At 41.0% G+C, this 22,666-nt stretch overlaps 1 protein-coding gene across 2 annotated transcripts in view; it reads left to right on the plus strand.

The window, feature by feature from the left end:
• ASCC3 (activating signal cointegrator 1 complex subunit 3) overlaps positions 1-22,666 on the plus strand; it is an 824,578-nt gene that overhangs the window by 766,086 nt on the left and 35,826 nt on the right. For both annotated transcript variants that reach the window (XM_077289659.1, XM_077289660.1), the window contains exon 37: positions 19,285-19,509. In XM_077289659.1, the coding sequence (XP_077145774.1) occupies positions 19,285-19,509 (225 nt within the window). The remainder of the gene's footprint in view (positions 1-19,284; positions 19,510-22,666) is intronic.

Raw genomic sequence — 22,666 nt, forward strand, 5'->3', positions numbered from 1 at the left:
CAGCTGAATGATTTACATCTGTTAGCCAGCATAAGTACATGTGGGGGTTACCTGGTTGCTAGGGAATCCCCACATGTGATCAAGCTGGCTAACAGATGTAAATCATTCATCTGCGGTGAGAAAAACTTAATCTCCGAATACTAAAAAATACTCAGAGGACCGAGCTGCTCGAGAAATCTCGAGTAACGAGTATATTCGCTCATCACTAGTGTTAATCTCTTAGCGATAAATCTTTCACAGTTAGTAAACAACTACACGCACTTTGGCTAGTGACATCCCTGAATTCTGTGTCTCAGCCTCTATCCCCTCCTGTCTTCAGATTACATAGCAAAAACCTGCTGACAGATTGCTGTTAGCAACATATATCACCTGTCCACAGGATAGGTAGTAAATTATGTAATGACTGGCAGTCTGACTTTTGGACTCCTACCCACCACAAAAACAAGACACCAAAAATCCAGAATGAATGAAGCCCTAGTGAAGCACTGTTCCATCAACTGTCAATTATGTGCCTACATTGGTAATAAACTGTTAGGGGTTTCCTGAAAAACTCTGCAAACTGCATTTTGCCTTCAATATGAATGTACTGGACAACTCCTTTAATGGAGCTTTGGTCGCACATGCTCACTACAGCTTCATTTTAATTGTTAAAGGGGTTGTCCCACGAACAAAAGGTAATTTTAACCAATAGAATAATAATTTCCACAGTTGGATGCATTAAAAATGTCCCTGTGCTGAGATAATCTTATAGATGTGCCCCTGCTGTGTACTGTGTAATGGTCGTGTCTGACCGTACCGGGTCTGATCATACCACAGCTCCTGGGCAGGAACAGAGTATACAGACATTACAGCAGGGGGTCTCAAATAATTCTTTCTTTGTTTAAAAGCAGGGAAATGTTTCATCTCGCAGAAAGGATCAGCAGCGATCACATGCGCGGGCACATTTATAAGATTATCTCAGCACAGGGACATTTTATTTATACACATCCAACTGTGGAACTTATTATTATTCTAAGATCTATTGATTAAAATGAACTTTAGTTCATGGGCAAACCCCTGTAATTAATAGGGGTCTTAGCATCCATAACCCCAGCAATCATAGATTGATCATCTATCCTTTGTATAAATGCTGTTATTGGACAACCGCTTGAAGTGCCTATGCTCAGAAGGAAAATAGAGCTCTCTAAAATAGATGGATCCTTTAGTTTTAGAGCATAGCCTATGTCAATTTGAAGCAAGTGTTTTAACTTTTTGATGATTTGTTCCATTTGTGTTCCATTTCTTATGACTTTCCCTCGATAAAAAGGATTTTAGGATCCCCTAAAAACAGAAGGCGAACACAGATGTGAACATGGTCTTAGACCAAATATCTATGATAACCGTTGCTGTGAAGCTCGATATTATTATTATTTATTGTTATAGCGCCATTTATTCCATGGCGCTTTACATGTGAGGAGGGTTATACATAGTAAAAACAAGTACAATAATCTTAAACAATACAAGTCACAGCTGGTACAGGAGGAGAGAGGACCCTGTCCGCGAAGGCTCACAATCTACAAGGATTTAATCAGATGAAGTGTAGACCATTTTACTGTTTGATGTTTTTAGCATGTATTATTATAGTGTTTAGTACTATTATACAGCTATTGATTAGTGAGAGCCGAGGTTCCCATGTCATATGAATGTTGTATGGCAGCATGATATGTAGAGGAAACTTGCATGTAAGCCTATGAGAGCGTGCATAATTTCTGCAACTGGAGCTATTGTTACAGGCCGAGCGACGTGTTGATATGTTTATGTACACAGGTTTCTCATTTCCACTGAATATTAATGTAGTACCCGCAACTTTCAGCCTAGCCTACTGTGGAGCAGTGACCGCTTGCCATCCACGGCCTGTTTCTTTTACGAGTGCCTCTGAGTGAAGCAGATTTCTCCTGTATGGTAATAAAACAGTGGTTGAGGAAGCGTGAGCTCTCTTTACATGTACTGTACCCCTGCAGCAGGCCTGTCCAGCTGTTGGTCTGTTCTGGATGGGGCCTTCTGAGCCTGACCGAGCATCTCTATTTCAGTTGTAGTTCTATTAAGGATGAAGAGATAATAGAATTGAGCTAAAGATTCTCAGGACCCTGGCTCCGCGGCCATGTTGGTACCATGTGAATCTCCTCCTGCATCATGACTGCTAATCAGAAAATATGCCGGTGGTAGGTAGGTGACCATGGGCTGGACAAGGGTCATGCAAATCTTTTTGATCAACTCTACTAGATAATATAATCTCCTCAACATTGAAATGGCGACACCAAGAAGGAAAGGTCGTGGACTTATGGAGACCACAGGATCGATAGACATGTTAATGATATGCAAATTGATGGAAAAAATGGAAACAAACTGCTCAAAACATTTACTTTGTTATTCAGTATTGAGTATGAGCGCCACACACAGAAATACATGTACTTACCCGCTTTGTCATGCTACCAATGAGGTTATTAAAGGAGTTATCCACTGGTCTGACAAACCCTTCTCAGGTGCTATATCTTCACATGTACAATAAAGTATCCTCTATGTCAGCACCGGTCCTCCAGCAGTTCACATGATGTTATGTCACATGAGCCGTGCAGCCAATCGGCATTCGCTAATGGGCCGCTTCACTCTCACTTTTTCCAGAAGAATCTGTCATCCAGAGGAAGTCAGAGAGAAGCAGACACTTGCTTTTCTTCCAGATATCAGTTTCATCCATAGGAAGTGAGACTGAAGTGGACTATTAGCAGCTGCTGATTGGCTGCGAGACTTGGGACATAACGTCCCGTGAGCCCCAGAGATGCTGCGATGACATTGCTGAACCGGCGCCAGCAATGGAGGTGACTACAGGATGTTGTATTTTCCATGGGGGAGTAGAGGGTTGTCGGAGCAGTGGAGAACCCCATTAATGATTGCCTGAGGACTGTTCTGCCACACTGAATGCTCTTCATCAAGATCTGCTGCCTAACGGCTCCCTTTGCACTTGCTACCAGTGACGCTCCTGATGTTCTGGATGGGAGAAGTCCCGTGAAGCTGCAGACGATTGGTAGCACATTTAGGACACACAGGCAACGTGCTACCTGACATCACATACAGTGCGGCATTTATTCTTCAAACTTAAACAATTGAGACGTTTTGAACATTTTGTTTCCATTTTTTCATTATTTGCATGTCATCAATATGTCTGTGTATCCTGGGATTCCCATGACTTTTCCTTCTTGGTCTTGTGAGTTCAATGTTGAGGAGTGTATTTCATACATTGCTAGGACTACAAGAAATGGCGGTCTCAAGGTGAAACCTTACAGGCTCTGTTCTCCATGTGCGGTATCTGGTATTGCAGCTCAGGTTTATTAGTGGCAGATACAACCTGCAGGTAGGTGAGGCACTAATTTAAAAAAAAAAAGTTTTTAAAGCACCATATTGCACCTGATGGTGATTCATTTAGAAGACCTACAATATAGTGGGTCATAGTTTTCTAATATTGCGTCCTATACTACTTTCTTTTGATCAGTGTGGCTCATTGTATAATTGCACGAAGATCGCCTCTCTTCAGGCTTGAAAGCATTTTGTTGAGGTACCACACTCCAAAATAACACCTGTCTATGTACATAGATATAAAAGAAGTAACACAACATGCAAAAAAAACTCATGGTGCAAGCCTCCTGGACCAACAATCCCATAATCCATCAGATGTATAAGGATATAAAGAGGCAGCACTCCATTAATAGGCAAAAGTGTGGACTTTATTAGTCCATGTGGTGAAATTTCGGTCCTGTCACAGAACCTTTCTCAAGCAAGTGAATACAACCGTCTGTCTATCCATCCATCCATCCATCCACAAGAAAAAATGGAGCAACACCGTATAGATTAATTCTGGATGCAAGGCCCCCAAAACAACTATCCATTTGTATAAATAATAAAAAACAGCTGAAACCATATGTGCTAATAAAGTCCACTTTTTTCATCATTTATTGGAGTGCTGCCTCCTTTTTTCTTTATCTATCTATCTATCTATCTATCTATCTATCTATCCTATGTTCCATATCTATCTATCCCATATCTATCTATCTATCTATCTATCTATCTATCTATTGTACCTTATCTATCTACCTATCCTACGTTCCTTATCTATCCCATGTCTATCTATTTATCTATCACATATCTAACTTTCTATATCTATCTATCACATATCTAACTTTCCATATCTATAGCTTTCTATTTATCTGTCTATCCTATGCTCCTTATCTATCTATCTATCTATCTATCTATCTATCTATCTGTCTCTTATCTATCTATCTATCTATCTATCTATCTATCCTACATTCCATATCTATTTATTTATCTATCTATCCATCCTACATTCCTTATCTATCTATCCAGAAAAAAACCTGGCCAGCACCTCCTAAGTGTGAATATGTGCAAGCTGCGAGACTGCATTATATAGAAAAAGGAAAACACTGCAGCACTATGCATAAGTTTAGGCCACGTGAAAACACTGAAAATCATTAAAAACATTGAATCCAGATTTTACTACTCAAAAAATGTACTTACAAAAATGAATAAAAATTAAGATTCTTAGCTCATAAATTGGCCAACTCATGTGTGCCCATCAACCACGGCAAGGTGACCCCCCTCTGATGGGTCCCTGTTTTATTGTATATGCCACTCTTGGGCTAACAACCTACGGATAAATGAACACTCATGACCCTCCTGGGTTTAGCCTACAATTTATGGGCAGGTAGAACTGAATATGGCCACCTGCAGGTCAATGGGAGGATTGCAGATTTATCTATCTGTCTTGTATAGATAGTGAGAATATTGTCTATATGAATACTAAGTAATAAATGAAGCCATATTAGCAGTTCTGTGCACTGAACATTTCCTTTTTTTTTTCATTTTTTCTCTACTTTGCTTAGTATTTGGTCACTCTAAATATAGAGCTAGGAAGCACAATAGTAAAACATTATGGACACAGTTGACCAGAATATGATGGTAAAAGGAATTTGTCTTCTAACAAGTCTTATTCTCTAACTTGAATTTGACTTTTAATTGTTTTACATGAACTTTGAATCAGAAAATCCACCATTGTAAGAAAATCCAAGCTACTTAGTGCCAACACCTTCTGTGCTACCGTTTTTATTACCACTGAGAAATGTAGCAAAGTATGGTTACTGTTATTTAAGGAGCTAACTCCCAGCTGTTCGCCATGTGCTCTGCTCCTGTGTGGGGGAGAGAGCTTTCCCAATGCTCCTATTTGTTTTCCCCACATAAATCTGAGCTTGCGTAAACCCTGCGCACATGCCATGAAGCCATCTGCGAAAGTGTTGGCTCTTTTGATTGTAACTGGACTAAAATCTAAACTGAGAGTTTCCTAGAGGAGACTTCACAAAGTCGCCTAACAATGCACACTGCTGAGTCTGTGGACAATGAGACAAGGACGGAAAACATGACGGCATCGGCGGCATGTGTGCATGAGCTAGGACAAAGCCAACCGGTACGTTGTGCTTGCGAGGAGGTGGCATGTGACTTTAACAGCACTGGATGAACATTTGCCCGATTTGTAGATGTGTTGGGAAAAATAGATATCATGTTATACATATTATCCTTAAACTAACAGTGCTTAATACTAAGGACAACTCTCAATTATTCTTGTGGCGGGAGCTCAGGAACTAGTGCTCCTTGCATTGGTTGGAAGGCTCATTGCTGTGTCATACTACAAAGCTCAGCACTGTGAGAAGGACCATAAAATGTCACCTGTCTGTCTTATTCCTGTGCTAGTCTTGCCATCCAGTTTCACATTACTGGCAATGGAGGCTCTAAATTAGGAGCCTCTAGTGCAAGTCTTGAAGGAGCCGTCCTGCTATCGCTGGTTGCCCAATGAAAATGAATGGAGCGGTGATTATGCATGCACCCCATCCATCTAGAAGTTATCACCTATCCTGTTTGTAAGTCATAGCTTATTCTTACCAGAATAAACCATTGAATTTTTGCTAAATTTTGGCCAACATTTTTTGACCAGTGTGTTAACCACTTTGCTCTAACCATTACGTCACATAGTAATAATTCAGTACCACATCGGGAGAATTCATTTATCAAACGATTATTTTCATCTGCGCAGACAATGTTTTAAAATGAAAGGATTGTTACTCTTTAACCTCTCCCGCACTGCGCCATATGATAATGGTGCTGACAGAATGTAGTTCTTGCACAGCGCCTTAGGTGAATGCAGGGATTTGATGGGCCCAGAAGGTGTGACCTCACTATCTGCCATAGGGTCACTTGTAATATACAGCTCGCACCCTGCTGCAAAAATTGTGATTCCATAATAGATATCTACTGGGGTACTAGTTTAATAGAGGGGAAGTGCTCCTCTGGTAAGTTATCAAAGGTTTAGGTCACAGCACACTTACAAATGTTGGTGCTCATCTCTCAGAGACCAAAACTGTCCCTGGTCCAATTACGGTACCAAACACATAAAGATGGAGACAAATCTCATCAGAATTCTTGTGCACTTTCAGGATTGTGCAAAGTTCATTTGTCACCATAAATAGTCAAAGACACAATATTTGCATGGTATAGTTTGCCCTTCATCAGACATTGATGTCAGTGGTTGTCCATGGAGTGGTGGAAAATTGTAACTCGCCACTGCTCCATGGACAATCCCTGACATCATGTGAAAGTGCCCAACAATTCTGCTGAGTGCAGTCTCCATCTTTATGTGATTGGGGCTCCTATTTGTAAGCCTCTATACCCACAATGCAATATACCCACGACAGTAAGGCCCAGAAAAGCCTTCTCATCTCCAGGTCTCCTACATGTTAAAATAAAAAGGTTACTTACCAGCACAATTTTATGTGGTTCAGCTGTATAGGCCCTTAAACAATTGCCAAATGCTTTGATAAGACCTGGTTGAGTTCCTGACTGCATACGGCTCGTAAACTAGAAGTTCCCTTGACTGGCACCCATATTGCGTCTCTACAAAAAGAAACCAGGCTCAATTCATGAATTGCTTTTGCTCCTTTTAATTTATCTAGTTTTTAGCATTTTTGCTGCTTTTTCAGTTGCGCATTATTCTTTTAATTTTGTCCTTTAATAAAAACTATTTTATAAGCGTTCACCTGTTTTGGTGAATTCCAGTCCCCTCTGGAGTGAATTTATGTATGCCTGCAATTTTTATAGCAGAACATGCGTTTTTGGGGGAACCATTTTAAATAATTTGGTTAAAAAGAGTTGGATACCAGAGGAGCGACTATATTTCAATAGGTAAAAATGTGCTGATGATGCCTCTATAAGGCAGTATCAATAGGCTGCCTGGCAGTAAAACACTGATATGTAATATATATATGTGTTATAGGAGGGCTTGTCTGGGAGTTTATAAAAACTGCTCCATAGACAACATTGTGGTCTCCGCATTCTGGACCGATGAGGATCTGTACAGCCTTATGACCACTGCAACCAATCACTGGCCTCAGCTGTGATGACAGCATGTATGGCACAAGACATGAGGCCAGTGATTAATTGCTGATTTAATGCACAGCATTATTCCAGGAATAAGTAAACAGTGACCAGTAGAACCACCAGAGTTACTTCCTGGCGTGGCGAGGAATTTAACAGGTGAATAATGGTTGCTTTTTCTTTTCTTTTACAGCATTTCCTGCTGTTAGGTTAATTTCTTGAAGAGAGTCTGTCATCTCCTTTCTGCTCATTGAACCAGTGACAGCGGAGTGTAACAGATGTGGAAAGTTATCTTTGTAGAAGTTAAAATAGGGCTAATGGCTTAAGTGTTTCCCTACATTAAATGCAGCACATGGACTGGGATTGTGATAATGATGGACTCTTCTGCTGCGTTTCTACCCCTGAAGACAATAGTCGCACTATGTGTACAGTGTTATGTGCTTTCATATATAATATGAATAGTGATGTGCGTCTGCTATACTGTGTGATGGTAATGTGCAGCGTATAAGATTGTAAAGTGATAATGTTAGTAGTGCATAGTGCAGGGTAAGCACAGGTTAGACCTGAAGTAGAATGAGTACTGTTAAGGTACCGTCACACTAGGCGATATCGCCAGCAATCCGTGACGTTGCAGCGACCTGGATAGCGATATCGCTGTATTTGACACGCAGCAGCGATCTGGATCCCGCTGTGAAATTGCTGGTCGCTGCTAGAAGGTCTGCACTTTATTTGGTCGCTAGGTCGCCGTGTATCGCTGTGTTTGACAGCAAAAGCAAGGATACCAGCGATATTTTACACTGGTAACCAGAGTAAACATCGGGTTACTAAGCGCAGGGCCGCGCTTAGTAACCCGATGTTTACCCTGGTTACCAGCGTAAAAGTTAAAAAAACAAACAGTACATGCTCACCTGCGCGTCCCCCAGCCTCTGCTTCCTGACACTGACTGAGCGCCGGCCCTAAACTGAAAGTGAAAGCACAGCGGTGACGTCACCGCTGTGCTGTTAGGGCCGGAGCTCAGTCAGTGTCAGGAAGCAGAGGCTGGGGGACGCGCAGGTGAGCATGTACTGTTTGTTTTTTTAACTTTTACGCTGGTAACCAGGGTAAACATCGGGTTACTAAGCGCGGCCCTGCGCTTAGTAACCCGATGTTTACCCTGGTTACCCGGGGACCTCGGCATCGTTGGTCGCTGGAGAGCTGTCTGTGTGACAGCTCTCCAGCGACCAAACAGCGACGCTGCAGCGATCGGCATCGCTGTCGCTATCGCTGCAGCGTCGCTTAATGTGACGGTACCTTTAGTATAGTTAAGTGGCTTAACAACTGCATAGGAGATAAGATAAGGACAATAGGTTTAGTTTATGGGATAGGATATACTTAATGGATAGAACTAGCCCAGTGGGTGGGGATTAGTGTTAATAAAAGGTGGGCACTTCCTGGCAGTGTCAGGTGATAGAGAAGTGTAATAACAAGTCCAAGTTCAAGTCCAGTGGGCTGCTAGGGTCAGTATGTGTCTACCATTCAAGGCAGTGGGACGCCATACTAGAATTCCAAGCGGACTCTCCCATCACAACAGAGCCCAATGTATGACATAGGGGCTACTGGGTACATCATGTCCTATGGTGTACAGGGGAAGATGGACAGGGACCGGTCAAGACGGAAGGTAATGGATCCCGGGTGCACTTCTGAATGGAAAGGGAGATCACTGAGGCTAACAAAGCCAGTGGGCGAAGGGATGCTCAAGGAGGAACGAATGGTAGGGCAGAAGATGAGTTGTGCTAAGAAAGTAAGGAACATCAAGTGCTGTGCCCTATACCAGATATTACACCCTGATGAACTTGAACGGACTAGTAAATGTTGGCTTGTTGCAATGAACTTGGTGTCCTCTGAATTGTGTGCGGCGGCTCCTGAGGATGGATACCTGGAGACAGCGGAGACCTGCGGTCTACAAGTGAATGTGATGCACAGCACACTGGCACTGGGCACTTTTTTCCTGTAAAGTTCCAGAGATTCACCGGGTAGCAGCACCCTCTCTCTAAACTTAGCTAAAAACATCACATTCTTGGTATTGTCGTGTTCGCAATGACATACAGCTCTGGCAAAAATTAAGAGAGCACTGCAAAATGTCCAGTTTGTCTGATTTTTCCCTTTATAGGTATATTTTTGAGTAAAATTTAAATTGTTCATTTATTCTATAAACTTCTGACAACATGTCTCCGAATTTCCAAGCAGTAAATTTTGTATTTTTTTTCTGAAACGGAGAAATGGTCAAAATTAAAAAACAAAACAAACAGTGCTTTCAGACCTCAACTAATGCAACGAAAACAAGTTCATAATCATTTAGAAACAACAATACTAATGTTTTAACTTGGGAAGAGTTCAGAAATCAATATTTTGTGGAATAACCATGATTTTTAATCACAGCTTCCATGCGTCTTGGCATGCTTTCCACCAGTCTTTCACACTGCTTCTGGCACAAGAATTTAAGCAGTTCTTCTTTGTTTGATGGCTTGTGACTATCCATCATCCTCTTGATTACATTCCAGAGGTTTTCAATGTGGTTCAGGTCTGGAGATTGGGCTGCCCATGACAGGGTTTTGATGTGGTGGTTTCTTAATTTTTGCCAGAGCTGTATATTATAACACTATATCATTCTTTAGCCCACACCTTGAACACCCAAAAAAAAAGAGAAAAAAATGGCAACATTTTCATTTTTGTTCATCAGACCTAAAGAAAAAACTAGATAAAAAGTGATCAAAAAGTTTTATGCATTCAAATATGGTACCATAAATATTACAACTTGGTACACAACACATGTCCTCATACAGCTCTGTAAACAAAACAATAAAAAAGCTCTCAGAATAAGATGAGAGTAAGAAAAAAGTGATATTCTTGTTTAAAAGTAATAAGAGGTAAAGAAATGGTATAAGTTGGATATCATCATGCTAAAACTGCTGGATTTTGTTCATCCAATCCCCACAAACAATTTAAGGCCACGTTCACAAGTTCAGTATTTGGTCAGTATTTTCCTTCAGTATCGGTAAGCTAAAACCAGGAGTGGGTGATAAATCCAGAAGTGGTGACGTGTTTCTATTATACTGTATATACGCGAGTATAAGCCGACCCAAGTATAAGCCGAGACCCCTAATTTTGCCACAAAAAACTGGGAAAATGTATTGACACGAGTATAAGCCTAGGGTGGGAAATGCAGCAGCTACTGGCCAGGTGAGCCGTGTATGCCCAGCCTTAGCCTGGCATCAGTTATGAGGGTATGTAATACTAGGATGTTAGATGTTCATGGCACCTCTTAGGTCCTCCTTCTTCCATGACAGCATGCTGTGTATCCAGTCCTGTAGCATTGGATGTACGCAGCAGTATCGATGATGGCCATCCTCATCTAGTTTGTGGTATTGTTTTCTAATCACAACCATAGTTTTGTCTTTATCTGTCATTGTATTTCAGTCCCATTTCAGCAACGTTTTGAAGAATGTCCTCCTAGTACGGCCATTATTACCTCTCTGTAGGTCTGTAGTTGATTCTCATTTGCAAGCATTCCTCATGGATTTTCAGCGAAATGTTTACTCGACTTTTAGGGGGCTTTCTTTCCTTGTATATAGTGATATAATTAGAATATCACGCGCCATTGTTTTGTGCCATATTTATTTAGTGTTTTCTTTGTGTCTAGAATATAGACCATTTTACCTTGCTATTTATATACAAGCAGCGTATTGTGTCCAGTTTTATTGGATCTATATAGACGGCACACAGGCCGAATGTGCTTAGATAAATTCATTCTTCTTTTTGTTGCTACTGTCGAGTCCATGGCATTTGCAGAACAGATTGTAGTTTGTAATGAAAAGGGAAACGAAAATGAAAAATATTGAGTGAACAGCAGGGCCCATTTGATGTGATTATGAAGAATGTTTCTTTATTCCGTCTTTTCTGCTGCAATCTGAAAACAGTAGCAGGGGGTTACAGGCAGACTTCATCGTAAGATTGTCAATCACTGTCATTTAACATTTGCAACGGGGAGACAGCTTTATGCCGGGCCGCCTGGTCAAATCACAGGCACAGATTTGCAGTTAGTAGTCCATCCAGCCTCCACTAAACAAACAAGGACGGGGCAGTCGCACCAGCATTTCACATAAGAATATAATGGACTCTGCTGACCCCTCTGCCCTCCATTCATCTCCGCTCCAAGCTGAATCAAAGCTTCACTTGCTTTTCTCAATTTCCTTTAATTGCTGTGTGCATGAAGATAAGAAAATTAACAATTTGCATTTAAGAGTCTTGAAACAGGAAATTAATCCAAATTCGGTTCAGTGTGAAAATACTAACTAAACGGAAGAAGACTGAGCTTGTTAATGGGACCAAATGATTTGTGTAAACTGCGATTGTCTTTTTACGTTATGTAGTAGAATTCCAATGAATTCTATCCTATATTGCGACTGTCTGAAATGTATACGTAGTAATCCTCTTGAAAATACTATATTCATAGCTGTGTATATGTGTTGGAGCTAATTAAACAAAATTTGTATATATATATTTATATATATATAGTGTGTGTATATATATATATATATATATATATATATATATATATATATATATATATATATATATATATATATATATATATACGGTATATATATGAAAATGTATGTTAAGCGCTGCGGAATAAGATAACATTATATAAAGGAGCATAATAAATACATATATACTGTGTGTGTGTGTGTATATATATATATAATATATTTGGGATTAGCCAACCAGGTCGCAGCGAATAAAATTTGTGTAGATTTGAATTAAATTTGCTGTTGCCGGCAAATTTTATGAATTTGCAATTCGATTTATGCAAATCAACAAAAAACTGTCCACCAACTTTCTAGACATGTCATAAAATTGCATTAGCCACAGAAAGCGAACACATGACCTCAGGCACAACCGTGAGGGCTTCTCCATAATGCCTTTTAGATATCATATAGCATAGTGCAGCCACTATGTATAAAAGCTGCGGCAGGGAATGCAGCAGATATTTTAGGATGGTGAGAGGATATGAGATATTACTGCTCAGAAATCTATATATATATAGGTAAAGAAAACCCTAAATCAATGGATGAATACTCCAGACAGTAGTGTGTTGCACAAGTCCAGCAGTGAAGAAGATGAATGTAGTAATCTACAAATAATACAGAGATTTAAATGATAAGGAGAGAGAGGTGCCAGCAGCAGCAATGCCAGAATCGGTGTGATTGATCAGTGATATAGTGTAAGTAATATCTTTCCTGTTGCATTGAAATTACAATTACAATATTCATTTTTTTCTTCATCCTTAGTGCATTAGCAAGCCAGTACAATAGTTCTTAGAGAAAAATCTGAAATCAATGTTAGTTGGAGTATACTTGTCACATGTGACTGTACTGAGTTTTAGTATTTCTTATGCAATCATTTTTGTTACTGGGGAAAATAGTTTTATAAAATCCAAAATAAAATTCCAGCCATTTATTCTTATTGTCTACCTTATAAGATGTGCGGGTCACAATTTTTCTTTGTCACAACTATTTTACTAGTCAAGCTTTAGATCAGGTATGTCACACCAGTACAGAGCGCTGTTGTAGGTCCTGGCTTTTTGAAAGTGTACCTACCTAGCAGTTCTTACTACATCATTTTTGAGAAGTGGCATGAATTTTGATTAAAAAAAAATGAATAGAAAAAATGTAGACTTTTAACTTTGCATGTCTGTTTTTCCACATTTGTTTTACTAGTCCAATTTGACAACTGTGCATGCTTTACCAATACTGCAGCCTACTGCCACATGTTGCTTTCTGTGCGTGTACCTACCGACATAGCATTTCTTATTACGTCATTTTTTACAAGTGTTGAATAAGTAGGGTTGAAAATATATTTTATTTATTTTACTTATGTAGGACCATTATTTCCACAGCACTTTAAAGACATCATCACTGTTCCAATGTGGTTCACAATCTAAATTCCCTATCACTATACCTGTAAAAGGCATCTGTCAGGACAAAATCACTGTTCAAATCAAGTACAGGCGCTCAGTACCCAAAGGCGTGACCAATCATTTAAATACACCTTCCCACATACCGTACTTGCTTTCCCTCTGTCTAAAGTATGTAAGTATGTGTATTTCTGCACTAAACCAATCGAGCTGTTTTGAAAATTTTCATCATCTGCATATCTGCGTAGTGTGTGTATGGTAGTGTGTGTGTATATATTGAAGGCTTGGTAAATACCTGGGGAGCTCTGCACCCTAATAGCTCTTACCTGTGCTGTTCTTAATTTATATATATATATATATATATATATATATATATATATATATATATATATATATATATATATTTATTTTTTATTATATATTTGTACACACACACATATATGAATGTATGAAAAATGTTCTCATCATTAACCAAAACATCGCCATTATGAGCTATTAAAACCACATTTTTTTCTTTTTTTTCTATTTAATATGTATATATATATATATATATATATATATATATAACACTCACCGGCCACTTTATTAGGTACACCATGCTAGTAACGGGTTGGACCCCCTTTTGCCTTCAGAACTGCCTCAATTCTTCGTGGCATAGATTCAACAAGGTGCTGGAAGCATTCCTCAGAGATTTTGGTCCATATTGACATGATGGCATCACACAGTTGCCGCAGATTTGTCGGCTGCACATCCCAAAGATGCTCCATACAAGGCAGGATGGATCCATGCTTTCATGTTGTTTACGCCAAATTCTGACCCTACCATCCGAATGTCGCAGCAGAAATCGAGACTCATCAGACCAAGCAACGTTTTTCCAATCTTCTACTGTCCAATTTCGATGAGCTCGTACAAATTGTAGCCTCAGTTTCCTGTTCTTAGCTGAAAGGAGTGGTACCCGGTGTGGTCTTCTGCTGCTGTAGCCCATCTGCCTCAAAGTTCGACGCACTGTGCGTTCAGAGATGCTCTTAGGCCTACCTTGGTTGTAACGGGTGGCGATTTGAGTCACTGTTGCCTTTCTATCAGCTCGAACCAGTCTGCCCATTCTCCTCTGACCTCTGGCATCAACAAGGCATTTCCGCCCACAGAACTGCCGCTCACTGGATTTTTTTTCTTTTTCGGACCATTCTCTGTAAACCCTAGAGATGGTTGTGCGTGAAAATCCCAGTAGATCAGCAGTTTCTGAAATACTCAGACCAGCCCTTCTGGCACCAACAACCATGCCACGTTCAAAGGCACTCAAATCACCTTTCTTCCCCATACTGATGCTCGGTTTGAACTGCAGGAGATTGTCTTGACCATGTCTACATGCCTAAATGCACTGAGTTGCCGCCATGTGATTGGCTGATTAGAAATTAAGTGTTAACAAGAAGTTGGACAGGTGTACCTAATAAAGTGGCCAGTGAGTGTATATATATACTAGATGGTGGCCCGATTCTAATGCATCGGGTATTCTAGAATATGTATGTATATATGTACGTCACTCTTAGCACAGCCACGTAGTATATAACACAGCCATGTAGTATATAGCAAGCCACATAGTATATAGCACAGCCATGTAGTATATAGCAAGCCACATAGTATATAGCACAGCCACGTAGTATATAGCAGCCACATAGTATATAGCAGCCACAGTATGTAGCACAGCCCACGTAACACAGACAGCTACGTAGTATATAGCACAGCCACGTAGTATATAACACAACCCACGTAATATATAGCACAGCCCACGCAGTATATAACACAGGCCACGTAGTATATAACACAGCCCACGTAGTATATAACACAGCCCACGCAGTATATAGCACTGCCCACACAGTATATAACACAGCCCACGTAGTATATAACACAGCCAATGCAGTATATAACACTGCCCACGCAGTATATAACACAGCCCATGCAGTATATAGCACAGCCCACGTAACACAGACAGCCACGTAGTATATAACACAGCCCACGCAGTATATAACACTGCTCATGCAGTATATAACACAGCCCACGTAACACAGACAGCCACATAGTATATAACACAGACCACATAGTATATAGCACAGCCCACGTAACAGACAGCCACGTAGTATATAACACAGCCCATGTAGTATATTACAAATCCCACGCAGTATATAACACAGCCCAGGCAGTATATAACACAGCCCACGCAGTATATAACACAGCCCACACAGTATATAACACAGCCCACACAGTATATAACACAGCCCACGCAGTATATACCACAGCCCACGCAGTGTATAACACAGCCCACGCAGTGTATAACACAGCCCACGCAGTATATAACACAGCCCACGCAGTATATAGCACAACCACATAGTATATAGCAGCCACGTAGTATATAGCAGCCACGCAGTATATAACACAGCCCACGTAATATATAGCACAGCCCACATAGTATATAGCACAGGCCACGTAGTATATAACACAGCCCATGCAGTATATAACACAGCCCACGTAGTATATAGCAGTGTGGGCACCATATCCCTGTTAAAAAAACAAAAACGAAGCTGTGCCGATGCGTGCGATGCTGCCGCCAGCTTCCGTTCCCTGTGATGCATTGCGAAATTACCCAGATTTAGCGGTCTCGCGAGACTGCTAAGTCATCTGGGTAATTTCGCAATGCATCACTGGGAACGGAAGCTGGCGGCAGCATCGCGCGCATTGGTGGACGTTGGATGGTGACAATAGCACAATTTTTGTATTATTATTTTTTTATTATTATTTTTTTAACATATCTTTTTACCTGCATAGGCAGCATCAATAGTAAAAAGTTGGTCCGGGGAGGGGGCGACACACTGGCGCTGACTGGAGGGGAGTAGGGAGGGGGCACTGACTGGAGGAGAGTAGGGAGGGGCCAATTCGCGGCCGGACTAAGCCTGTCACTGATTGATCAGCGACGCGGGATTTCCATTACAGACGGACAGACAGGCGGAAGTACCCCTTAGACGATTATATAGATATATATATATATCAGCCATGACATTCAGAATAACAACATTGTCAATTGACTGATTAGCTTCATATAGTTTTGTGCTACTGTCGTTATATCGTTATACCGATATACACACCGATCAGCTATAACGTTAAGCCTTCTTGATTTCAGAAAAGCAGCAAAAACTATGTAGTTTCACAGTGATTTTGCAAGGTGTAAATGCAACTTAAAACTAACTGACAGATCAAATAAATAACATTATATCTTGACAATCACGTCACACTTGTTAAAGTGAACCTGGCACCTGAAAAAACGCTATTAACCTGCAGATATCGGGTTAATTTGCAGTTTAATAGCATTCTGAACCTGCCCAGTCACCGACACTTAGAGCCCCGCTGCCAGGAGGAATTAAACTTTTTTTCCCTGGAAGCGTTTGGGTATTAGCCATGGGATGGTGTCAGCACTGGTCTGTGTATAGGGAACGGCGGCTGTAACCGTGCCCCCAGCACAGACTGACAGCCAACCCTAATGAAGAGCCAGTGTTGTGCGCCAAAATTTCTCAATACATTACCCCATTGATCCTCCCTTCAATACAATGCAGTAATTCTGTCCCCTTTGCAGAAAAGAACCCACAAAGTATGATGCTTCCCCCACCATGCTTCATGGTTGGGACAGTGTTCTTGGGGTTGTACTCATCCTTCTTCTTCCTCCAAACACAGCGAGTGTAGTTGATTCCAAAAAGTTCTATTTTGGTCTCATCTGACCACATGACCTTCTCCCATGCCTTCTCTGGAGCATCCAATTGGTCATTGGCAAACTTCAAACGAGCCTAGACATGTGTTGGCATGAGCAGGGGGACCTTCCGTGCAGGATTTTAATCCACAACGTCGTAGAGTGTTATTAACTGTAATATTTGAGACTGTGGTCCCAGCTCTCTTCAGGTTGTTGACTAGGACCTCCCGTGTATTTCTGGACTGATTCCTGATCTTTCTCATTATCATTCTCACCCCACGAGGCGAGATTTTGCATGGAGCCCCAGACGAGGGACATTGGCAGTCATCTTGTGTTTCTTCCATTTTGTGCCAACAGTTGTTGCATTCTCACCAAGCTGCTTGCCTATTTTCCTGTGCCCATTCCAGGCTTGTGCAGGTCTACAATTTTGTCCCTGGTGTCCTTAGACAGCTCTTTGGTATTGGCCATAGTGCAGAGTTTGGAGTGTGATTTTCTGTTTTTTTATTTGTAGATTCTGTCTCTCACAGTTGTAGTGTACCTACGATAAATATTACATTCTTTGTAGGTGGGAAAACTTGCAAAATCAGTAGTGTATCAAATGTAATCAATGCAAATGAGTATTTGAGCAATTGTTTTTGCTTTTAACACAGACATTTATCAACCTCTCTTCTGTAAATGCTGGATTATATAATGTAAAATATGGAGGACATTTGGGTACAGACTACATGACAAAGATTTTAAAATATAGACAAGATTAGGAATGGCTGTGATAGACACCTCAAGTGTCCAGATTTACAATGTCTGTTCTTCTGCCTGTCTGTATAAGTGCAGGTAGTCATTTAATAGAGAAATGTGGGGCGTTCCCAGCCCATCCAGTGCACAATGGACCACAAAATCAGCCATATGGTCGTACAACTCAGTAACTCATTTAGCAAGCCTCCTGCTAGGTACTAATGCCCAGAGGAGTCTTTAACCTAAAGTGTGAGAAAAACTGTTTACTACTGACAGAAAGAAAGGAAGATGTGTTACCATCACGCACCACATTGTAACGCCGCTGCTGCGCCGATGCTTTATTTCCTATCTCCATGCTATGCGTATTACTGGACATCTTATACCTTGATATTTACATCAACAAGCAATCGCTAATCAGTTAAACACTCAATTACATATTCTGCGTGGATTGTTATTTACCATGCATTTGGTAGAAAATCTGGCAAACATTGTCTTTGTGTGATTACATCGTGTTAGTCCATAGCGTTCTTCTTTGTCTGGAAACTCTAAGATGGTAGCATGGCTTTATGGGCCTGGAGGTAGCAGTCACTAGTGAGCCAAAGGCTACTAGGACACAAAGGACTGGAAACAATAGGAAAACAGGACAGGTGTAGTGTACAATGATGGCAATGACAACTTGCTAACATTTGCACCTACACATAAATAACCGGAGTATACCGTAGTTATGGCATCGGTCTGAATACAAATATAAAAGGTTGGTTCTGATAATAACAATAGTTGCAGGTGGAATTGACCATTACCCTAAGTATAATCTTGTGATTTAGAGGGAGAGCATGTGCACACCGCATCTTATAGACGCCGGCGTACCCGCACAGTTTTTCACTCAGAAGATGCCTAGTAGGACATTTTTGGCTGCTGGCACTTTTTTATTTCCATATAAAAAAATATTGGCGCCTTCTAAGCTTTCAAACAGCTTTCAAATCCCGAAGCGGTTAAAAAACAGTTACATAAGACTGAACAACATGTTCATTATTTTTTGGGGCGGGTTAGTGTGTTTTCCGGTGGGTTTCAGGCAGAGTCCACCTGAGAAAGACATTGTGTGCACATCCCATATAAGGGATTTTCCTCTGCTATGACATAGGTCATCAATATCAGATCAGTAGACGGCTAATATCCGGCACCCCACCAAGCAGCTGATATCCGTTCCGCCAGCACTTGGATATAAGCAATGTGTAGAGCGGAACACCACAGATCTATCCCACTGCTTAGATGCCACTTCCAGGTATTGTAGATCAGCTCGTAATTATTTGACTCTTCCTGTAAAACCCCTGTAAGTGTGAACTCTGCATATTTTGAGTAAGGCGCATATTTAACCGACTTTTTGTTTTTGTAGGATGCTGAAGAATACACTGATCTACCTGTCAGACACAATGAAGACCAGATGAACAGCGAGCTGGCGAAACATCTTCCAATTGAAGTGAACCCGCATTCCATGGACAGCGCACACACTAAAACACATCTACTGCTACAAGCCCATTTCAGTAGGGCAGCATTACCGTGTCCGGACTATGCCACCGACACCAAAACGGTCCTGGATCAAGCCATAAGAGTCTGTCAGGTACGTTCTCTCTTTATGCATCTATTGTGAACGCAACCATTCCAATATACCGGTAGGTGTCTGTAGGTAAAGATATGTCCTCTGGTATCAAAGGTGCCTCATAGAAGTCAGAATATCTGATTACATCAATGAACTTCTAGTGGTAGAAAACCTTTAGCTCAAAGTCAGAAAAATGTTGACAGCAAATTTCTGCCTTTTGTATTTCAGAGGAAATTCTACATATTGTATAATTATGGCTTATAATATGTATAATAAGTGTCTGATCAGACTGCTAACGATTGTATGCTGTAAACCCACGTTTTTTTTTTCATTAGTTCAGCACTTAGTGGTTAGGAACTTTTCCTAATCCAAGGTGGGACAAGTCCATTCTCATGTCATATTAATGTGGGATATATCTGTCATCTAAGTCTAGATATTTCTATAAAATACCTTGATAATATAAAACCTTGTTGTTTTGACACATTTTGATTTCACAGTATAAATTAGTCTATATTTTAATATTGTGGTGCAAAATATTACCTTTGACTGAAACCCAAGCGTCCTGGATTCATGCTTCACCTAATGGGTACAAACTGATGTATATTTTTGTCTCTGTAGGGGATTTTTTTTTTTCTTTTACTTTTTTTTTTAAGATTTAATCTGTCCACTAGATAAATGTAAATCTTCCTATTTTTGCTATGATAACACAATTATCGAATATAAATGATACATACTGTATCTCTGCTAAATCACAGATATATAGCAGATATGTATAAATTCTTATATTGAATACATTGCTCTCTGTTCAATAGGAACGTATGAATACCAAGTGATCAATTTTCAGTCATTTAACCCCTTACGCAACAAGGCAGTTTTGGCAATACAGGGGTGGTCCTGAGCCTATCTGTTCTGCCTGATCTCCAAGACCTGATGTGTGCCTGTTGCAGAGGGGAGGGTCTGATGCCGCTAGTATTAGGGATCTGCATGATACCCGGTGAGCATCGGATGGGTGCTTCACCAACAGCCCCACCTGGTGCCTAGCAGCGTCTATTCTTACTAAGCTTGCGGGCAGGCGCTCACTCCTCCCATAACTGTAGGGACTGTGTGTTACCTCACGGACAGGGGTTTAGACGTAAGCCCGGTGGGGCCACTGAACGGGAGCCTGAATGCAATGTGAAAGCACCTTTACTGGTGCAGAAATGGTGCATAAAACCTACAACATCAATCACTCATGAAATAGTCATTGTGGGAACATAGCCTTAAAACAAGAGGGAAAAAAATGCAGTAAAAACTCAAATTTTTTATTATATTCGGCGTGTGGAAACATGGACTAAGGCTATGTTTTCTACTAACACCTAAAAATTGCAATTATTAGTCATGTGGAAGGTTTGGTAACAGCCTGAATAGCGAACATGACATGGTAGAGAGACAGGCGAGATTGCTCACTCATTCCTTTGACCCGCTATGTGGTCGTCGCAGAACGGCATGTACTCCGCTATTTGTTTCTTTACCCCGCAGAATGACTTGTGCATTTATGTCTAGAAGAGTTTGGACGGTCAATTTACCAAAGTACAGACTGAATCTTTGTGCTGTTTTTCTAGTTGGATTCTGAGTCCACGTACTCCCAGAAAAAGTGCTCAAAGCTTTCCCAATGGCTGTAGACCAGAGAGCGGGCAGCCCACCACATGGATGTGTCGTAGCTGTATCAATAATAAATGTCCATCTCATGACAAAAGCACACAAGCTGTGGAATAACGTGTATAATTTATCTGAGCGTTTCATTTAATACCTGCTTGAAGCAATTTGCTTATTAGTTCTGGTTGGTGAGCAGAGGTTACATTTTTGTGAAGTTAAGGCTATAGTAAATCTCTGCTCTCACCCCTCCGCTGACCGGTGGGTGAACCCAGAGCAACAGGGGAAACGAGCAGCTAGCAGTTCACTATAATGACCAGCAAGGATCATTATTTTATCTCACTACAAGTTAGGCCCTGTGTCAGCAGAGGATTCATCGGATCTGTAAAATGCCCATAAATTGTGTAGACTTTAAAGCCTTTTGACTAAACTGCATTAAGATGCACATCCAAGTAGAGGAGGCATGAAAGCAGCAAGTCTTCGCCACCCACCTTTTTGTTGTATGGGAGTGGATAACATGATTAGTGCTTAACCCATTTGGTGTGATCATTTCACTTAAGCATTAGCTGGGAAATGTTAATCACAACTTTAATTCATCCCGCATTAGCATTTTGATTAACTCGGCACTGGCTGGTATACTTGAAGCTCTTACAGCCCCACATAGCGCCTGGAAATGACTTTTTCATTAATTAGGTTTGTTAGACCGCAGCTGATCGTAGGAACAACTGTTGCACGGGAAATTATTATAGAAACATATATTGTGTTATATAGCGGGAGATGTAGATTTTCACTTCTACAGGACGTTACTGACTGATGTCCAAAATTGTCTACATTGTGATTTAGAGCCGATGCATCGTTGTACTGAGATAAATCCGTTCATTTTCTTATTATGCCGCTCTGCTGATATTTTTTTTTCTATTTATTTATTTTACTCATATAGCGCCATTAATTCCATGGCACTGTCCCCATTGGGGCTCACAATCTAGATTCCTTATCAGTATGTCTTTGGGATGTGGGAGGAAACCGGAGAACTTGGAGGAAACCCACGCAAACACGGGGAGAAGATGCAAACTCCTTGCAGATGTTGTCCTCGGTGGGATTTGAACCCAGGACCCCAGTGCTGCAAGGCTGCAGTGCTAACCACTGAGCCACCGTGCTTGCCCCTAAGATATTATGGCTAGTGGCAAGAGCGGCCATTAGTCTAATGCATATGGGGGCCTTCTGCTCTCCCCTGACAGATCATATTGGGAGTGAGCTGGATTTCCAACAGCCAATCTTTTTGTTCACTGGGGAGATAAGCCGCCGCCAGATTATTCTGAAAGTGCCTCTCTCTTGTAAATGCCATGTATGAGAGAGTCAAGAGATATAGCTGTCATCCGAGCGTTTGTTTGTGCAAGAGCAATCTGATGTGAGAGCCATAGGGCACATGTAAAGGTACCGTCACATTAAGCGACGCTGCAGCGATATAGGCAACGATGCCGATCGCTGCGTCGCTGTTTTGTCGCTGTGTGGTCGCTGGAGAGCTGTCACACAGACGGCTCTCCAG

Source organism: Ranitomeya variabilis, chromosome 2 (assembly GCF_051348905.1).
Source record: "Ranitomeya variabilis isolate aRanVar5 chromosome 2, aRanVar5.hap1, whole genome shotgun sequence".
Lineage (NCBI taxonomy): Eukaryota > Metazoa > Chordata > Amphibia > Anura > Dendrobatidae > Ranitomeya > Ranitomeya variabilis.